Source organism: Pogona vitticeps, chromosome 3 (genome assembly GCF_051106095.1).
Source record: "Pogona vitticeps strain Pit_001003342236 chromosome 3, PviZW2.1, whole genome shotgun sequence".
Taxonomy (NCBI): Eukaryota; Metazoa; Chordata; class Lepidosauria; order Squamata; family Agamidae; genus Pogona; species Pogona vitticeps.
In genome coordinates, this window is record NC_135785.1 from 254,548,893 (window position 1) to 254,567,785 (window position 18,893).

The window sequence follows — 18,893 nt, forward strand, 5'->3', positions numbered from 1 at the left end:
GGCTGGATGATCTTTGGGGTCCCTTCCGGCTCTGCAGTTCTAAAGTGATTATCAGGTTGTGTTGGGAAGGAATTGGAGAAAAGGAAATTCTTTAGATAGGGAAAGCAGGACATGAAAGGTAAGATTTAAACCCTTTTTTTCAAAGGATATTAATAAAGCAGCAAAATGCAGGCCATCAGTATGGAGAGCTCTAGCAGCGATGGTAGAAAATTAATATATATGGCAAACAAATGAGAAACTGCCATGTAGCTAATATGAACTTGTGTACCTACGAAAGCCTCTTTGTTACCTTTACCCCAACTCCCCCTCGAGATCCTACATTAATGGTACTTTGTAGCCTTCTAGTTGTTCCACCTTAAAGAGGAATGCTTTTTTAATATATATATAACATACATATCAAACGCACAGGGAGAAAGGCTGGACAGCTAACAGCTGGGGAAGGCAGTCAGCAGCTGTGGAGGAAACAGTGGCAGCCAACGAAATGAGGTGCCAAAGCTGTTCCAGAGAGTGTCTAACCGCCGAGACCTTGAGTCCTTTCTGTGGAGATCAACACGATGAAGAGTTTGGAGATTTAAAGGCTGCCAGGAAGAAAGGTGCCCCCCCCACCCCACATTACAACGGTTTGGGACCTCAATATTTGGCAGATTGTCTTCTCCTACCCAGATCTACCCGAATCACCCCCCATAGCCAGCAGGGACGGCTGAGGGGTCTGACGCCGAGAGAGGCTCGGAAGGAAAAAACTAGAAACCGGGCCTTCTCGGCGGTGGCCCCTCGGCTGTGGAACGCCCTCCCAACAGAAATTTGACTGGCACCCTCACTAGGTGTTTTTAAAAGACAATTAAAAACTTGGCTATTTAGGCAGGCCTTCCCTCCAGTCAACTAAGTCTTTTTATTTCTTCTTTCCTTATCTTACCCATCTTGGTATTTTTTTTCTTAAATTAATTGTTTTAATTAATATAGTAACTGTATTTTTTAATGATTATATATATATATATTATATTGATTTTTATGTTGTAAGCCGCCCCGAGTAGACATGGTCTAGAAGGGCGGGGTATAAATTTAATGAATGAATGAATGAATGAATGAATGAATGAATGAATGAATAAATAAATAAATAAATAAATAAATAAATAAATAAATAAATAAATAAATAAATAAATAAATAAATAAATAAATAAAAAGAATGAGTCTAAGAAGGATGAAGTATCAGGCTACCGGCCTGGCCATACCGAACTACTTAGGATTCCTTGTGAGATGTTTTCTTTCCTTAATCTGTCGTATGTGGAAATTAAAAATAGATTAAAGCATTTTTAAACAAGAAATTATTCAGTGTAGCACAGGCCGGTCCGTCCATCCGTGCAGTGAAATCAAAAGGACATGGTCTACCAGGCCCCACTGCAACAGGAAACTGAGGGCAAAAAAATTAAACGTACATCAAAAACTTACTTTTGGATTTTTAGGGAATGGGGTTTGGAAGAAAGATTGGGAGTTGTACATTATTTTCATTCAAAGTTATCATTTCTGGAGGTGAAAATGGCATTGGGGTTGCTCTGGGGAGAACAAGAGAGGACAAAAAATTCCTGCATGGGGCTGTGCTGTGACATACCTGCAGAAGCGCTTCGTGGATATCCTGGCCCACTGAAATTTTTTTCTACACCTTCTGCCGTTTCACATCATGCACCTGTGGTTGTGCAACAGGATTTCTGTCAAAGAGAACAGTGTTCATAAATCTCATTGGCAAATTATAACACATTAACAAGTCAGTGTGGGTGTTTGCCTGTTGTGTGTTGCCAGATCGGCAGGCAAAAGCAAATGCCAACGCTGACTTCTCAACTTGCAGCAATTCACTGATGAGATTTACAGTGATGCCAGAGGAGATAACTAATAGGATTTTGGCCTGTCTGTTGTTTAATGAATAAAATCCTGTTGGTCTAACTTATGTTGTGTAAGGCTCATGATGTCATCAGCATTGGCGATTTTTCAGAAATGAAACAAGTAAAAAAACGCCTTTCCTGATTCAGGGGTAAGATTTTAATTACTGGATATCACTGCCACTGATAAACTCAATTTTTGTTAATTAAAAACATTCCCCTCTCATCCCACATCTCTTACAGGCTCCTAACAATGAAAGAGATTATGGGGGGCTTAGAGGTTTTGGGACAGATGTCAGATATGTTTTATTTTTTTAAAAAAAGAACCGCTATTGCTGATAACAATTTCAGTCTTACATGGTTTAAATTATACCAATAAGGTTTCAGCCACAGTATTAAGGAACATTATTTGCCAAGCATGTACAATAGGAAGAGGTCTGTATAGAAATACTTATATCAGGGCAAAGCACAAAATGCTTATATTGGGCGAAAGTAAAAGAAGTAAATAAAGCACACTTTTTAAATACATGTTTTCTTAAAGTAAAATTGCAAATACACAATGATAGGGATGTGAGATGAAATGGAAAGCCTGGCAAAACGAGGATCTGAGTAAAGAATAAATTGCAGACGTATCCATGGGTTGTATTCTCTCACCCTCACTGTTGACTGCTGGCTTTTATAGTGTCTTATCCGGCTCTGCTGTGGTTGTCTGGGAAAGGATGGCTGGAACTCTACATTAATTGGAGGCTTGGATTTGTTGCTGTATGGAAAGATAAAACAAATGGGCTGACTCCAGCCTCTGAGCAGAGAGCAGGGCCTAGCTTGTTGAGGGATGACAGTCAGACTGAAGCATAGGTCTTTGGCTCCTGTATTTCTAAGCAAAAGAGGAAAAAGGAGGAAAACTCCATATGATAGGGGAAGCATTTTTCCACACGTATTAATCATTACGAGGTGCCCTGTGAACTGACCTCCCTTTTTACAGAAAAGGCAATGTCTGGGATGAAAACTTTGCCTCGTCTATAACGGAGCCTTGAAATTCTGGAGGAGCCACAAAACAAAGTATGGCTGATCCTGCATTTTGTCTTCTAGTTAGAACTGGACAGACATTGCATGGCTGTGGTTGTGTATTGTACACCCAAAAGAGGAGGCAAAGAGTCTGAAGAGAAGGAGAAATCTCAGATTAAAACCAGTTTAGAGCCAAGGCAGAACTGAGAATAGGTTTGGCTTGTTTATTAAAGTAACTGAAGATAGATTGGAAACATGTCAGTATTGCAGAAGATCTCCCTGATGGCTGAACCAAGGTTTTACAGGGTTCTTGCTCATGCTGACACTGAAAAAGTGACAACGGTGATGGGTGTGTGTGAAACTACGCACTCCCCCGCCCCCTTGCTACCTCAGGCCATGCTCCTCCAGGTAGCTATTCTGAGGGAGGCTTGTAGGCCTTCCACAAGAGATCTGGCCTTCTTCGTGGTGGCACCAACTTTATGGAACCAGCTCCCAGTGGAGCGACGCCTGGCCCCCCTCTCTGTTAATGTTCAGAAGGCACCTTAACATGCTGCTCTTCAGGGAGGGCTTCCACACTGACCCTACTTGATTCTGGGCCTCTAGAACTGCTCTCTCTCTCTCTGAGAACAGGTGCTATTGGTCTGAGGTGTTCTGTTTATCAATTGTTTTTAACTTCTTCCTGGTGTATTTATAGTTTGAACAATATACGTTTTATTTATTCTTGTTGTAAACTGGGCTGTGTCCTGGCACCAACCCTTTTTGGGATCTTTTTTGCTGTCATGCTGAAGCACGCCTTTGGAACTGCAACAGAAGGTGTCTATCTCCAGACTAGATCAGACAGAAAGCTCTTTAATCTCTCTAGATTGAGAGCGAGGACCAAGGTCCAACTGAAATGCATGCAGGACTTCCTCTTTGCAGAAGATGCAGCCATTGTTGCCCACTCTGCTGAAGACCTCCAACAACTCATGAATCGTTTTAGCAAGGCCTGCCAAGACTTTGGACTAACAATCAGCCTGAAGAAAACACAAGTCATGGGCCAGGGCTTGGACTCATCTCCCTCTATTACCATCTCCACACAAGAATTGGAGGTTATTTATGACTTTGTGTACCTTGGCTCAACCATCTCTGACACCCTCTCTCTAGATGTTGAGCTGGATAAATGCATTGGCAAAGCAGCTACCATGTTCTCAAGACTCACAAAGATAGTATGGCTTGATAAGAAGCTGACGACATATGCCAAGATCCAGGTCTATAGAGCCTGTGTCCTGAGCACACTCCTGTACTGCAGTGAATCCTGGACCCTTTGTGCATGGCAGGAGAAGAAGCTGAACACGTTCCATATGCGTTGCCTCAGATGCGTTTTTGGTATCACCTGGCAGGACAAAGTTCCAAATAGAGTAGTCCTAGAACAAGTTGGAATTTTTAGCATGTATAATTACTGAAACAGCGACGTCTATGTTGGCTTGGCATGTCGTAAGAATGGCTGATGGTCGGATTCCAAAAGATCTCCTGTATGGAGAATTCGTGCAAGGAAATCGCCCCAGAGGGAGACCACAGCTGCGATACAAGGATATCTGCAAGTGGGATCTGAAGGCCTTAGGAATAGACCTCAACAGATGGGAAACTCTGACATCTGAGCATTCAGCCTGGAGGCAGGCGGTGCATCATGGCTTCTCCCATCTTGAAGAGACACTTGTACAGCAGGCCGAGGCAAAGAGGCAGTCCCGAAACCAGCAAAACGAGGGAGCTGGACAGGGGACAGATTGGATTTGTCTTCAGTGTGGAAGGGATGGTCACTCTCAAATTGGCCTCCTCAGCCACACTAGATGCTGTTCCAAGTCCTCCATATAGATCACGTTACCATAGTCTCTTGAGACTGAAGGATGCCTAATGCAATACAAAACTGACCAGAATAGGGCATTGCATTAATGGGGTAGTATATAAATTTAAGAAATAAAAAATTCATGAATAACTCTGTTCAGTGATGACGGAATAGGACTGTGATTGAGCAAGAAGTTGAAACCTGTCTCCCAAGTATTTTAATATGCATTATCCCTTCGATCAGTCTACATCCCAATCCCAAAGAAAGGCAGTGCCAAAGAATGCTCCAACTGCCGCACAATTGCACTCATTTCACACGCTAGCAAGGTTATGCTCAAAATCCTACAAGGTAGGCTTCAGCAGTATGTGGACCGAGAACTCCCAGAAGTACAAGCTGGATTCCGAAGAGGCAGAGGCACTCGAGACCAAATTGCTAACTTGCGCTGGATTATGGAGAAAGCCAGAGAGTTCCAGAAAAACATCTACTTCTGCTTCATTGACTATGCAAAAGCCTTTGACTGTGTGGACCACAACAAACTATGGCAAGTTCTTAAAGAAATGGGAGTGCCTGACCACCTTATCTATCTACTGAGAAACCTATTTGTGGGACAGGAAGCAACAGTTAGAACTGGATATGGAACAACTGATTGGTTCAAAATTGGGAAAGGAGTACGACAAGGCTGTATATTGTCTCCCAGCTTATTCAACTTATATGCAGAATACATCATGCGGAAGGCTGGACTGGAGGAATCCCAAGCCGGAATTAGGATTGCTGGAAGAAATATCAACAACCTCCGATATGCAGATGACACCACTCTGATGGCAGAAAGTGAGGAGGAATTAAAGAATCTTGTAATGAGGGTGAAAGAAGAGAGTGCAAAGCATGTTAAAAAGCAGAGACATCACCTTGCCAACAAAAGTCCGAATAGTCAAAGCTATGGTTTTTCCTGTCGTGATGTATGGAAGTGAGAGCTGGATCATAAAGAAAGCAGACCGCCGAAGAATTGATGCCTTTGAATTGTGGTGCTGGAGGAGACTCTTGAGAATCCCCTGGACAGCAAGGAGAGCAAACCTATCAATGCTAAAGGAAATCAACCCTGAGTGTTCATTGGAAGGACAGATCCTGAAGCTGAGGCTCCAGTACTTTGGCCATCTAATGAGAAGAAAAGACTCCCTGGAAAAGACCCTGATGTTGGGAAAGTGTGATGGCAAGAGGAGAAGGGGATGACCAAGGATGAGATGGCTGGACAGTGTCTGCGAAGCAACCAACATGAATTTGACCCAACTCCGGGAGGCAGTAGAAGATAGGAGGGCCTGGTGTGCTCTGGTCCATGGGGTCACGAAGAGTCAGACACGACTAAACGACTAAACGAAAACTTCCTCGGGAACACTGCTACAACGTTCCACACAGACTTTTGGTGTGTTTTTTTAAAATGCAAAATTGATAGGGAAGCGAGACAAAGCACATTGCAGAAATGAAAACTGAACGAAAGCGAAATAGATTGCTCATGTGTATTTAACCTCAATATTCAAATCAGAGTAGTTCCTCTTTTTTTTTAACCTAAAGGCACCAACTATTTTCTAGTTCAAACTGATCCTGTAAGAAGCATAAAGGCTCCCCCGCCCCTATTCATTCATTTCAACAAGAAATAAAATCTGTACAAATTAATCTCTGGAGAACTTCTTGAAGAGGTGTTAAAGGTCCTGCTGGCTAGTTTTTAACTGAACAAATCTGTATTTCTCTCTTGCAAATTAAAAAGTAAGCAAAAGATCCGAAGAAAATATCTAATTCTGACTAAAAGTAGTAAAATGAGTACCCAGCTTGCTGGGGGGGCAATGTGTAGCCTGTATAATTAAAATTGTAAACCGCCCAGAGAGTGCTTGTAGCACTATGGGGCGGTATATAAGTCCAATAAATAAATAAATAAAAGAGAATTTTAAAAACACTGAGATCTACAGGAGGGGAATTTGCTCTTTGCCTAAGAAACTTTTCTTTCTCTGCAGAAAGAAATATGTATAATTTTAAAAAAAAAATGCATATTAAAATATAATTCATCTGGTTATTTGGAAATGAAGTCTGAGACAAATTAATTCCGCTGGGTTTTATGAAGTCATCTTCATTATAACTTAGACATCATACCAATAAATATCCTAAAGGCACTGACATGTATAAAAGAAAATGAAGAAGAAGAAGAAATACAGTCAAGGAGTGGAAAATCCTACAGGCAATTGCTTGCTTTGAAGAAAGATGTTGAAAGGAAAAAAAATATCTACAATCAGATTATAGTGAAGCAGAAACCACTCAAAGCAAGGCCATTATAGCCATGTAGCAAATCAGAACAAAACTTAGTCATATTTTGGTAGACATGACACAAAGCTAACTAGAACTGTTAGGAACGTAGTAGCTGAAATCCTGTTTCTAAGCACAGTAAATTGCACTAGAGTAGGCCCATTGAACTTATGAGTCAACTCCTCCATACATTCCATTGATTCAAAAGGACCTACTCTTTTCGCAGCTTACTTTGATAAAGTAAGTCAGAACTAAAGCAACCCCATTTCAATCCATGTAATTTACAGAGGATTTGATTTACCAAATCATTCAAATTTACCACTGATTCAGTACCCTACTGTAATGTGACTTGCTATGTTAAGCAACAGGATTTCAGCCATTAAGTTCTCTGGTGGATAAGGTTCAGCTTCCAGTGGCTAACCAGATACCATAGAAAATTCACAAGGAGGACATGTGGGTCAAAGTCAGTACAAAATGTAGAAACCATTTGGCACTGGCTCATAACTTGCCCCTGACCTAAATTCAAAGTCATGGTTGGGATATCTGAAGGACTCCCTCCTTTCCTGTCAGCCTGTCCAAAATCTGAGATCTTCAGAGGAGGATCTGTTCTGAAGTTCACAACCCCAGCAGGCATTCTCCTATAGCAGGACCTTCGTTGTGGCAGTTCCTTCTGAGGGATGTGAAGCTCACTCCATTCTCTCAAGCTTCCAGCAGTAGCCGAAATGTTTACCTTTGGTTTTTAAAACTGGTTTCCAAAAATACAGTGGTGCCTCGCTTAACAGCGATAATCCGTTCCAGGAAAATCGCCGTTAAGAGAAAACATTATAAAGCAAAAATAAAATGCCCAGTGGGCTTAAAGCTCACCGTCCAGCGAAGATCCTCCATACAGCAGCCATGTTCTCTGCCTGTATAGCAAGGAATCTGTCCCTAAACACAGCGGGGAGCCATTTTATTTACCCGGTGGCCATTTTGAAAACACTGTTGAAAAATCATCATTTTGCGAAGAATCGGTTCCCAAAGCAGAGAACCGATCATCGCAAAGCGAAATTCCCCCATTTAGACCATCGTTTTGCGATCATCGTGAAGCGGGTGCGTCATAATGCAGGGCAATTGTAAAGTGAGGCACCACTGTAGTTTTTTTAAAAATGGCTTCTAATCTGTTCTTAAAGGATGCATTTATTTGTTTTACTGTACATTCTTTCCAGAGCCTAGTGGACAGAAAACCGAGCAACATGGTAGCAGCTTGACTCTGTTTTGTCTGTCGGTGTCCTTTTATTTTCTCTGTTCACAATCTCCGATCATTCAGCTTCAATGGCTTCTCCCCATTTTTAATGTTAGGAGAAAGATAAAGTATTCTCCTTCTCTCTGCCCTCCCCAGTCCCCTAGCCTTTAGACTGTGCAAAATAACTGGGAGTTTTATCGGTGCCCTTTCTCACTGTGGAAAATTAAGTAGAACTGGAAAGACAGTCCTTGAAGAAAACGCCAACTAAGTCGAAGCTGAGTGTTCTCTTCCTTTACCACAGATGTTTGCAGGAAGATGGGTGAACCAACCACACTTGTCACTGCTTGCTGTGCTTTTATGACTCCTAATAGCAGGTGTGGAGGGAGAGAAGGCAAGGAAGAGGGGATAGCAGTTCAACACAGAAGGCGTGGAGAAGCAGCTTTGTAGTGCTTTCTGCTCCTTATTTAGATACAGTGGTAAATGCTCAGCTTTCAGTGGTGCAGCTGGCCTCAACAAGGAGCAGAATGGATAGTCTATCTAATAGAATCTCCTGCACACATGTTTCTCAGTTGTTGGTATCCACACCACCAGCGGGACATGGAAATAGTTTAGATGGGATGCGGAAATTTCATAACAATTAATAATTACTGTTTTATAGTTTTCAAGTCTTGTCTTCACCAAAATATTTCTCAGCTTTTGCTGTCAAGAAGGTCCCTGGGTTAAAGAGCTTGCAACTGTTCCTTGAGTAAATTCTTGGTGTTGTGGTTCAAAAGAAGTAACAGCTCCAAGCGCTGAATGGATAGTCTCCCTGCTAAACCTAACTGTTGGCCATCTCTCCATTGCTGGAAGACCAGGGCCAAAAAGAGCCCCTTAGAAAGCCCATGCAACCAGCTGATTTGGGGCTTAGGGTCGCTTTGTGAAACATTCATGTGTTTGAACTGTGACACCTTATCAGCAGTGATAACATTTCTTGCTTCTTATTTTACCCCTAGGCTATACGTAGACGGTCCCTTTGGGAGCCCCTTTGAAGAATCCTTCAATTACGAGGTTAGCCTCTGTGTGGCTGGAGGCATTGGAGTGACTCCATTTGCATCTGTCCTCAACACCCTGCTGTATGTAAGCCTCATCAAGTCAAACCTTCTTCCAGTCCTGCTCCCAAGATTTATAGGTTTCTCCTCCCTCTCCCAGATATGCTTTACGGCAGTGGAATGGTCAAGAGAATGGGCCACGATTTTAGGAAAACTTGGTTTTTTATAACACGAGCTTTTGAAGAGGGTCTCCATAATATCAGAGCTTGAAAAAGCTGCTTTTAAAAGTAATTATGGTCCTAGAGCATCAACAATGTAGTTATTTCACTGCATTGTTTCAATTTCCAGGGTATTTCTACAGTTATTTATTTGTTTGTTTGTTTGTTTGTTTGTTTGTTTGTTTATTTATTTATTTATTTATTTATTTATTTATTTATTTATTTATTTATTTATTTATTTATTTATTTATTTATTTATTTATTTATTTATTTATTTATTTATTTAATATCCCGCCTATCTGGTCAATCACGACCACTCTAGGCAGCTTACAGCATGAATAAAATACACATAAAATACGCAGATAAATATAAAATGTTTCCATAGTGAACAATAAACAAAATCCAACAAGACGGAAAACAAACAGTTACTGTTTTCCGCAAAGTAGCTCAGTCATTGTTAGCTTTTGAGTTGCTTTTCAAAAACTTCTGGATGCTACAAAGTCAGAATTGTAGCAACGAAACAGGAATCAACACAAAAGAATGTGCTGAAAAGCCAATTCTCCCACCCCAGCGACAGTCTACCTTGCACACAGAAAACAACTTAATCAAACCACTATTTTCATGACTCCAACCTGGTTCTCTAAAAGCAACTTTACAGCTACAGTTACACCACAGAAAGAATTATGCTACCCCTCATGAATTTACCACAAGCTAAATTTAATTACATTTCATAATGTAATTAAATACATTTAATTACATTTCATAATGTAATTAAATTCTATCTTGATGGTTGTGAAAATGAATGAATTCTCTCTATCTTTTTTTTGGGTAAGTTTTCGCTTCCAAGCTCTAGGTAATATTAAACTCTGCAATAAGGAGAGCTTTATTTGCCAAAGGGCTTACTAGCTTAAGTTCCAAGAGTGTATATGAGAGTAATAGAAGGAAAGTAAGGAAAAGAGCAGGGCTAACAGAAGATGGGATTAGCATCTGCTAATGCAATTACACATTCTTTGGCTCTCCTTCAGTTAAGAGTCAGGCCAGATTGGCATTGTCAAGGGGTCTGCCAAGCTTTCATCTACATCAGTGGTTCCCAACCTTGGGTCCCCAGAGGTTCTTGGACTAAAACTCCCAGAAACCTTCCCCACTAGCTGTGCTGGCCAGGATTTCTGGATGTTGTAGTCCAAGAACATTTGAGGAGCCAAAGTGGGGAACCATTGAGCTACATAACTCTACCTTTCGTCTGTGTCTCCAAAGGAGATGACAAAATTCCCTTGAAATTAACCTCTCTAGGCTGGAATCCTGTTGCACAACTTTATGTTGCGCAACTATGATGCCGTCTTCATCTGCAGCCATTTAGGGGGAATTAACATTTCCAGTATAGCCCCTCCCAGGATCTCTTCCATCCTGGGGAAGCCTTTGAGAGATGCTGAATGGCGGAGATGAATCATGAATGCCCCAAAACGCCCCCCCCCCAGTGGTTTTATTTATTCTAAGCTGTCATGGTTGAAGCTCATTTCAGTGAGTCGTAGTCCAGGAGAGTGGTTTCCTTTCTCCTTGTTGTTGTTCCTCTTCTGCTGGAGGCTGGGCACCATCACGGCTCTCCTGACCTTGGAATGCTGCCCTTCGAAACAATTACATTGCATTGTATCTAAAATAGTCTCCCAGGTTTTTCATCCAGTAAATTCTTCTTCCTGTTGCACATACAGTGGTGCCCCGCATAGCGACGATAATCCGTTCCAGATAAATCGTCGCTATCTGGAATCGTCGCTATACGGGGCAAAAACCCCCATAGGAACGCATTAAACCCTGTTTAATGCGTTCCTATTGGGGGGAAAACTTACCATTATGCAAAGATCCTCCATACGGCCGCCATTTTCGCCGCCCCGGTAAGCAAGGAAACTGCGCAAAAACGCTGCAGGCGGCCATTTTCTTCACCCGGCAGCCATTTTGGAACTGCCGATCAGCTGTTTAAAAACATTACAATGCGAAGATCGGTAAGCGAAACGCTTACCGATCATCGCAATGTGATGTTTGCCTATTAAGAACAATGCAATGCGATCGCTTTTGCGATCGCAAAATCCGCATCTCTATGCAGATTCGTCGTTAAACAGGGCGCTCGTTATGCGAGACACCACTGTATTTGCCTATTCATTTTAACAGTCTCTATTTTCTGATTCTCCTTATGGAACCAAAGCTTTCTGCATTTTGTGTGTTTTATTCTTTCTTGGCTTTTATTCATTTACCTTTACATTTCTTTGTTGGCCACCCTTCTGATCTGAGAGATCCTTGTGAAGGCTTAGGCCAAATAAAACTGTGTCGTCCATAAGGTGCCACAAGACTGTTTAGAGCTAGGGTTTCCACCCCTGGGTCTCCAGATGGTCTTAGACTAAAACTCCCAGAACCCTTCGCCATGCTAGCTATGCTGGCCAGGATTTCTGGGAGTTGTAGTCCAAGAACATCTGGAGACCCAAAGTTAGAGAAATTAAGTTGTTTTTGTCTGAGCTGAGGTTTTCTGGGGTAGACCTTTTCTGGGGCGGGTTAAAGCAAGTGGGTTTCAAACTGGGGTCCTCAGATGTTCTTGGACTGCAACTCCCAGAAATCCTAGCCAGCGCAGCAAATGGTGAAGACTTCTGGGAATTGCATTCCAAGAACCTCTGGTGGTCCTAGTTTGAGAACCACATGGTTAGTGCAGAGAGAAAGGGCTTAAAGTCCAAGTGAGTCTTCCTCCTCCCTTATATCTGCCCCACATGGGATGCTGCAAGAAAGCATTGCCGTTTCTTAGCTATTGACTACCAATTGCTACAGATAAACATTGCAACTGCCTCTGTGCCACAACCTGCTTTTGCTGCTCAGAAGATGTGGTTGCAGTTTCACATCTGCACCTCTGAACAGCAAATGTTACCACAAAAAAAAACCTATTGCATTCCACTTTCTCTTGCATCTTCAATTCTTTTTGTCTCAAGTATGGAAGAATTCACAAATTCGGATACATTTGCATCCAAAACAAACATAAATGTATTTCTTACCCACCAGTAGATGGGCTCCCGCTACTGTACTTGATAGCTGAGTAAATCATACTTCTCCATGCAAAGTAGCTTTTTAAAAGTGCTAGCGTTAAAGGTGGCTTTCGAAAAGTGGAGTAATTCATACTGTTTCCTGTGCATTAGCCTTACCTACGTGAACTGCTGAAATCTGAAATTGCAACTGGGCTTAGTAACCAGTGTGTGATTTTTAAAGGGTTGTTATTTCTGATTTCCTCCCTCCAACATGACCTGGATGTGAAGTGATGGCTGGGAAGGCTACAAGCTAAGGAGGCTTTACTTCATATGGGTGTGCAGGGACGTCCAGTCATTCTGCTGGTTTGCTGATCTGCTCTGCCAATTGCACGACAAGGTACGCGGGGCTGGGCCTGGCGGGACTGCTCTGTTGGTGTGTCTGAGAGATCCTCAGTCCTTTTGTTAAAACCTTGTAAAGGCTGCCGGTTGGGCCCTTCAGCTCTTTCTGAACCCAGGTGGTCCGAAGTCTGTGGCGCTTGGTTGTGAGCTGATCTGTTTATTTATTATGTATTTATTAAATTTCTCCCTAGCCCATCTGGTGACAAGCTACTAGATGACCAAAATCCTATTGCTTATGTATACAGATGCAAGTACAGTAGGGCCCCATATGTGCGGAGGATCAGTTCCACCACCCCAGTGGATGCTGAAAAACTGCAGATTATAGCAAACACTATACTACATAGCATGGCCTTTGGCTCTGTCTAGTGGCCAGTTCTGGTAATGACATCATAGAACTATATTTCTCTTGCAAATGATATACAGTGATGCCTTGCAAGACGAATGCCTCACGCAATGAAAAACTCACAAGACGAAAGCATCTTGTGATATATTTTTTGGTGACTTGCAAGACAAATTTTTCTATGGCCGTGCTTCACAGGATGAATAGGAATGCATTAATTAAATTTCAATGCATTCCTATGGGAAACCACGCTTTGCAAGATGAAATTTTCGCAATACGAAACGACTCGCGGAACAAATTATTTTCTTCTTGCAAGGCATCACTGTACATGACTTGCTCTCTGGTTCCTCTAGTGGCCAGTTCTGGTAACTTCAACTTTAGAAATAGGTATTGCTGATCAATATGTACATGTTTGTACAATATCAGTGCAAAACTGTTGTTCTTACTACTGTTACAATAGTACGGTGGTTTTGCTTGGTGCTACACCCAGCCACAGGAAAGTGAACATCTCTTACTGTAAAGCAAATTTCTTGGAAAAAACTGGCTAAAACGGTGAAAATACTTAAAGTAATGGAACAATAGACACATATTTCCTTCTTTGTCCTTTAAGTAGTTAATGCAGAAATATGCAAACAGACTAATACACAATCTTAGACAAGTGACTTTTTTCTGTCTGTAAACTATAATCAGCATTAAATGTTATCCACTCCCAATTCTTCAACTGCACATTTTAGCTTAATCAGAAGAGAGATAATACATGTGTAAGCCTAATGGGTAACATGGAAACATGATGGATTAGAAGAGTCATCTCTTCTGGGGGATTTAGCAATAATATCTTTGTTCCTACTTAAGAAAAGATGTACAGGTTCATTTAATGTATTTTTCTTCTCCCACTCTTCCTCCTCCTCCTCCTCCTCCTCCTCCTCCTCCTCCTCCTTCTGGTGATGCTCAATAATCTCAGCTCTGGCAAGAAAACCGACCAGACTTTATCAATATCCAGCTGTATCTTAGTCGAACACACGGGATCCAGGTAGGCAGAGCGTGGGAACTACGAATAAGTAGTAAATCTTAATTCATTCCTATTTACAATAATGGAGGTTTTACTGATTGATTTCATTGGATTCAATAGCTCACAGCTATAATGAATAAATCCTGCAGTCAAAAGACAAAACAGGGTCAAAGATTTAACTTGAAATTAAATTATAGACACGATAGAAAACAATCTGGAAGTTGAGTCATGGCAACTGGACTTCTTTCTTATTAGGCTGAAACATTTCACTACTCATCCAAGTAGCTTCTTCAGAGACAGAAAACAATCAAAAATATAGTTTAATTGAAAACATAGTGCTAGAGAAAAACAGCTCCCTAAACCATATTCAGGGATGTGGTAGCGCTGCGGGATAAACCGCAGAAGCCTGTGCTGCAGGGTCAGAAGACCAAGCAGTCGTAAGATCGAATCCACGTGACGGAATGAGCTCCCGTCGCTTGTCCCAGCTCCCGCCAACCTAGTGGTTCGAAAGCATGCAAATGCAACTAGATAAATAGGGACCACTTCGGTGGGAAGGTCACAGCGTTCCGTGTCTAAGTTGCACTGGCCACGTGACCACGGAAGATTGTCTTCGGACAAACGCTGGCTCTATGGCTTGGAAACGGGGATGAGCACCGCCCCCTAGAGTCGAACACGACTGGACAAAAATTGTCAAGGGGAACCTTTACCTTTACCTTAAACCATATTCAGAAGCTTTCCTGTACAGTAATACCTCTCTTAGCATTCAGGGTGCATTCCAAGATAATGGAACCCTAACTCAGCACTTAGCTGGCTCATTTTAACATTATACCATATAAGAGGAGTTCTGGAAGCCCAATCTACTTCCAGTGTGGCAGTTAGTCTAGACCCCGGGTCTTCCAGACGTCCAGTCTACCTCTGTCAGGTAGCCTGAGGATTTACTGAGTGCTACAAAACTTCAGCCCAAGCCTGTGTGCTATAACAAATTAGCGCTAAATGGGGCTGTGTTGTACTGTGTATTACTGTATAAAATGTGGGATATCTTTATTCCTTTTACAATGTAAATGTAACTTATTAGTTCCTTTTAGGTACAGCAGGGTGGTAAAGTGGGAATATTCCATACTTCAAGTGCTGGCTCGTGCTACTGCCTTGTGCTCTCTCGTGAATTATTCAGGCAATAGTGAGATGGGTTGTAGGAGAGTGCATTTTATAGTACAGGACAGTAGCTTGTAGCATATAGATGCCATTTTAAAAGAGTAATTTTTTTAAAAAAAAGTATTCTAGTTACTTTTGAGAAACTAGAAGACGAAGTGTTTGCATGTAATAGATTGTAACTATGATAATAATGGAATTCTAAAGAGAGCCCTTGAAGTATAATGGTAACTAATTGCTTTTAGAAAGTAATTCTCTGATCTCAGTAGGTTTGTGGGGAAATGGAGTTTGTACTGTGGAGGGATATTTTGTAAGGTATCTGAAAACTGTCATGGCAAAAAAATAAGGAAGGAAAACCCTGACCCAGACTGTCTCTATGATGATGCAGGTAGTGGTCGATCAGGTAAGGACATTACCAGGTTCTGTCAGCTGGCCTCCAATGGCTTCTTCTCAAGCAAGATCTTAAGATCTTCTCAAACAAGATCTTAAGAGGAATGCATATTGCCATCTTATTATTGTAACCGTGGGATTTCTTGGGAATTACATGCCTTAGCATTCCAAATGCAAATTAAGCCTGTGTTTACTTTACAATAACCAATCACAGCGCACATAATGCTAAAGGCAAGATACAGAGGTGAGGAACAACATGTAGTAATGACAAGCAGACATCTTTCATCATTTGAGAGAGAGCATCTCTTCCAGGTCCCTGCCAAACAAATAATTCCAGCGTTGCCCAGAAAATTGCACCAACTATTCCAGCTCACCATGGCAGGTGGAGCAACTTTTTAAAAAACCTTTCAGCCTGGGCTAAGGCTGAAACTCCCAGGGTAACATCTGCATTTCCATCTGCATTCTTCTGGGTGACCACTAGGTAGCAGCCTTTGGACTGTTTCATATCAGGAAGAAATGTGCCAGAATGAGATCTGATGTGGTGTGTAGTGGATGGAGTATTGGACAAAACTTGGAAGTCCCAGGCCAAGATGTTTTGTTGTCCAAGACAAGGAATGTGATTCTTCTCCCCACCCCCTTCCCTTTGTTGTTGCCTCCCAGGATCAGCCCCCTGAGACAAGTACTCCAGTGTGCGTAATGGTAGGATCAGTTCTGCATAAGCAAACACACATACATCCTAGTGCTGTGGCAGGGATAACTGAAACCCATTAAGCTTCCCCTAAGACATTTGGTGTGTACATAAGATTTGATGTGCCAAGTGGTCAGTGATTGATCTTCAGCAATTTCCGAGGTGCCGCAGAGGGAATGTCTCTTGCTGTCTTGCAGAAAATAATTGGAGAGAAATACCGAGTGCTCAACCGCCGGCTTTTCATGGGGCGGCCTCGCTGGAAACTTCTCTTTAACGAAATCGCCAAGTGCAACAGACAGTAAGTAAGATTTTCCCCCAGCCCAGCTTGTGTGGCAGGCTTTTTGAACGGTGGGAATCGGGCGAGTTTAATAAACCGCAGTTGTAGCGGGAATGACTTTTGGCTTAACGTCATCATTTAATGCCAAAGTTACCTGATGGTTGGTGTAATCTAATAAGTTGCATCTGAGAAACAGGGGCTTGAACAAAGGAACTGTCAGCTTTCATAATCGGAATGGTTCATCTTCTGGGCAGCTAGGAGCAGAAGGAGATGTTTTGCACATTTTCATAACAGGCATAGAGATGCAGTATCTTATTACTTCCATGTGAATGCCCTGTTTGCAATTTTTCTTGGGGTTTCCCCCCCCCCCCCCGAGATGCTTTATTTGTCATTGTAGTTTGTCACATCTAAGAGATGTGAGAAATAATGTAATTCCACGGCACAAGGACCCCCAAAGCTTTTTGGGTACAGGATTTCTCAGAGCCTGAAAAAAGTATTGGACTACGATTCTGAGAATAGCCATGCTGTTGGGGGGATTCTGGCAATTATCGAAGGAGAGAAACTTTTTCAAACTCTGTTCTCCGCCCTCCCGAAAGACTGGTGATCATGCCAGTTGGAAGTCCCTTTGGCAGGGTTGGGGGGAAGCGGTGCGTGGGAGTAAACCCAACTTGCTTTCCAAACCACTAGCTGGCACAACACAAAAGCTCCTTGCATACAGGGGTGCACCATTATGTGCAACACATCACCCTTTGAGAGTGCAGGGTTCGCTTTCTGTTACAGGGAAGGAGTGGTTCTGGACATGCACAGGGCCTAATGGCTGTAGGATTGTAGGATTTTGAGAAAGAAAACACATTTGATTTTCTTCCTACTGGGAACGCCTGGGCCAAAGTAACAATGAAGTTCTCAAAATATCTTTTTTTAAAAAAAATCCAGTTGATTGTTCATATAGAACAGCGAACACTCCCATCTTTCTGTTAGAGAGACCATAATTATGTTCATGTTGTGTTTTCCCCACACCTATTCTGGGAATGGTTTCTGTGTTTGTGTGCGTGCGTGTGAGCGTGCTTCAGTGGGAACACTTTCTTGGGAAGAAAATGCTCTTAACCTAAGTCAATTTCTTTTCTACCAGTCTTCTACAGATGTGACAGACTACAGTTCCCATCTCCTTTTGCCTGTGTTGGCTGGGATGGTTGCAAGTTGCTGCATGCCCCATTTAGTTATTTGCTTAGATAGTATTTATACCATGCCCTGGATTGCAATATCTTAGGGCAGGGTACAGACAGAAGCAATTTAAAGGACTGAAAAACAACTTGAAGTATATAAAGCAATTGCATCAAAAAGGCTGTTGCGCAACACCGTCTGCCCAACAGGAATGATGTCATACTCTGTGCCAAATTGGCACTGCTCATAACTCATGCATCCTGGAATTGGCAAAGGATACCTTTTTTGTTGTTTAGTCATTAAGTCGTGTCTGACTCTTTATGACCCCATGGACCAGAGCATGCCAGGCCCTCTTGTCTTCCACTGCCTCCCAGAGTTGGGTCAAATTCATGTTGGTCGCTTCAATGACACTGTCCAACCATCTCATCCTCTGTCGTCCCCTTCTCCTCTTGCCCTCACACTTCCAAGGTCTTTTCCAGGTCTTTTCCAGATGGCCAAAGTTTTGGAGTCTCAGCTTCAGGATCTGTCCTTTAACCAACACCAATTTACTGCTATTGAGGATGTTGTTCTCCTTGTGCAGCCAGATGGTTTCAAAATAATAATAATCAAGTGCCCTAAATTAATTTTGACATAGAAGATACCTTTCCAGGTAGAGATGACTCGTACGTGGTTTACTGTTCTTTTCTGGGGGTGCCCTGGGAGTGTGCAGCTTCCCCAAAAGCCACACAGGCTGGCTCTACTTTGCAGGAGGCACAGCGGGGAATTGAACTCTCAACTTCTGGTTCTGCAGCCAGATGTCTAAACCATTGAACTATCCAGCCTGCAGATGATTTCAACCAGAATATAATTGAAAGCATTTAAAATCATAGAGCTTCATTCCACGCAACATATGCATGTTCCAAAATTTGCAAGTTTCTTCATGTCTGGAGTGGAAGGAACCAGGAAGGTTTAAAAAAAAAAAAAGAAACATTTTTTAAAATGTGAAAGAAACTGAAATTTGTATGATTGTTCATCCAGGATCAGAGCTTA

The 18,893-nt window shown here is 42.1% G+C and overlaps 1 protein-coding gene across 2 annotated transcripts in view; it reads left to right on the forward strand.

The window, feature by feature from the left end:
* The window catches only part of NOX4 (NADPH oxidase 4), a 127,819-nt gene that overhangs the window by 98,813 nt on the left and 10,113 nt on the right, over positions 1-18,893 (forward strand). For both annotated transcript variants that reach the window (XM_072993556.2, XM_072993558.2), the window contains 4 exons: positions 9,202-9,321; positions 12,740-12,848; positions 14,152-14,220; positions 16,624-16,724. In XM_072993556.2, the coding sequence (XP_072849657.2) occupies positions 9,202-9,321; positions 12,740-12,848; positions 14,152-14,220; positions 16,624-16,724 (399 nt within the window). The remainder of the gene's footprint in view (positions 1-9,201; positions 9,322-12,739; positions 12,849-14,151; positions 14,221-16,623; positions 16,725-18,893) is intronic.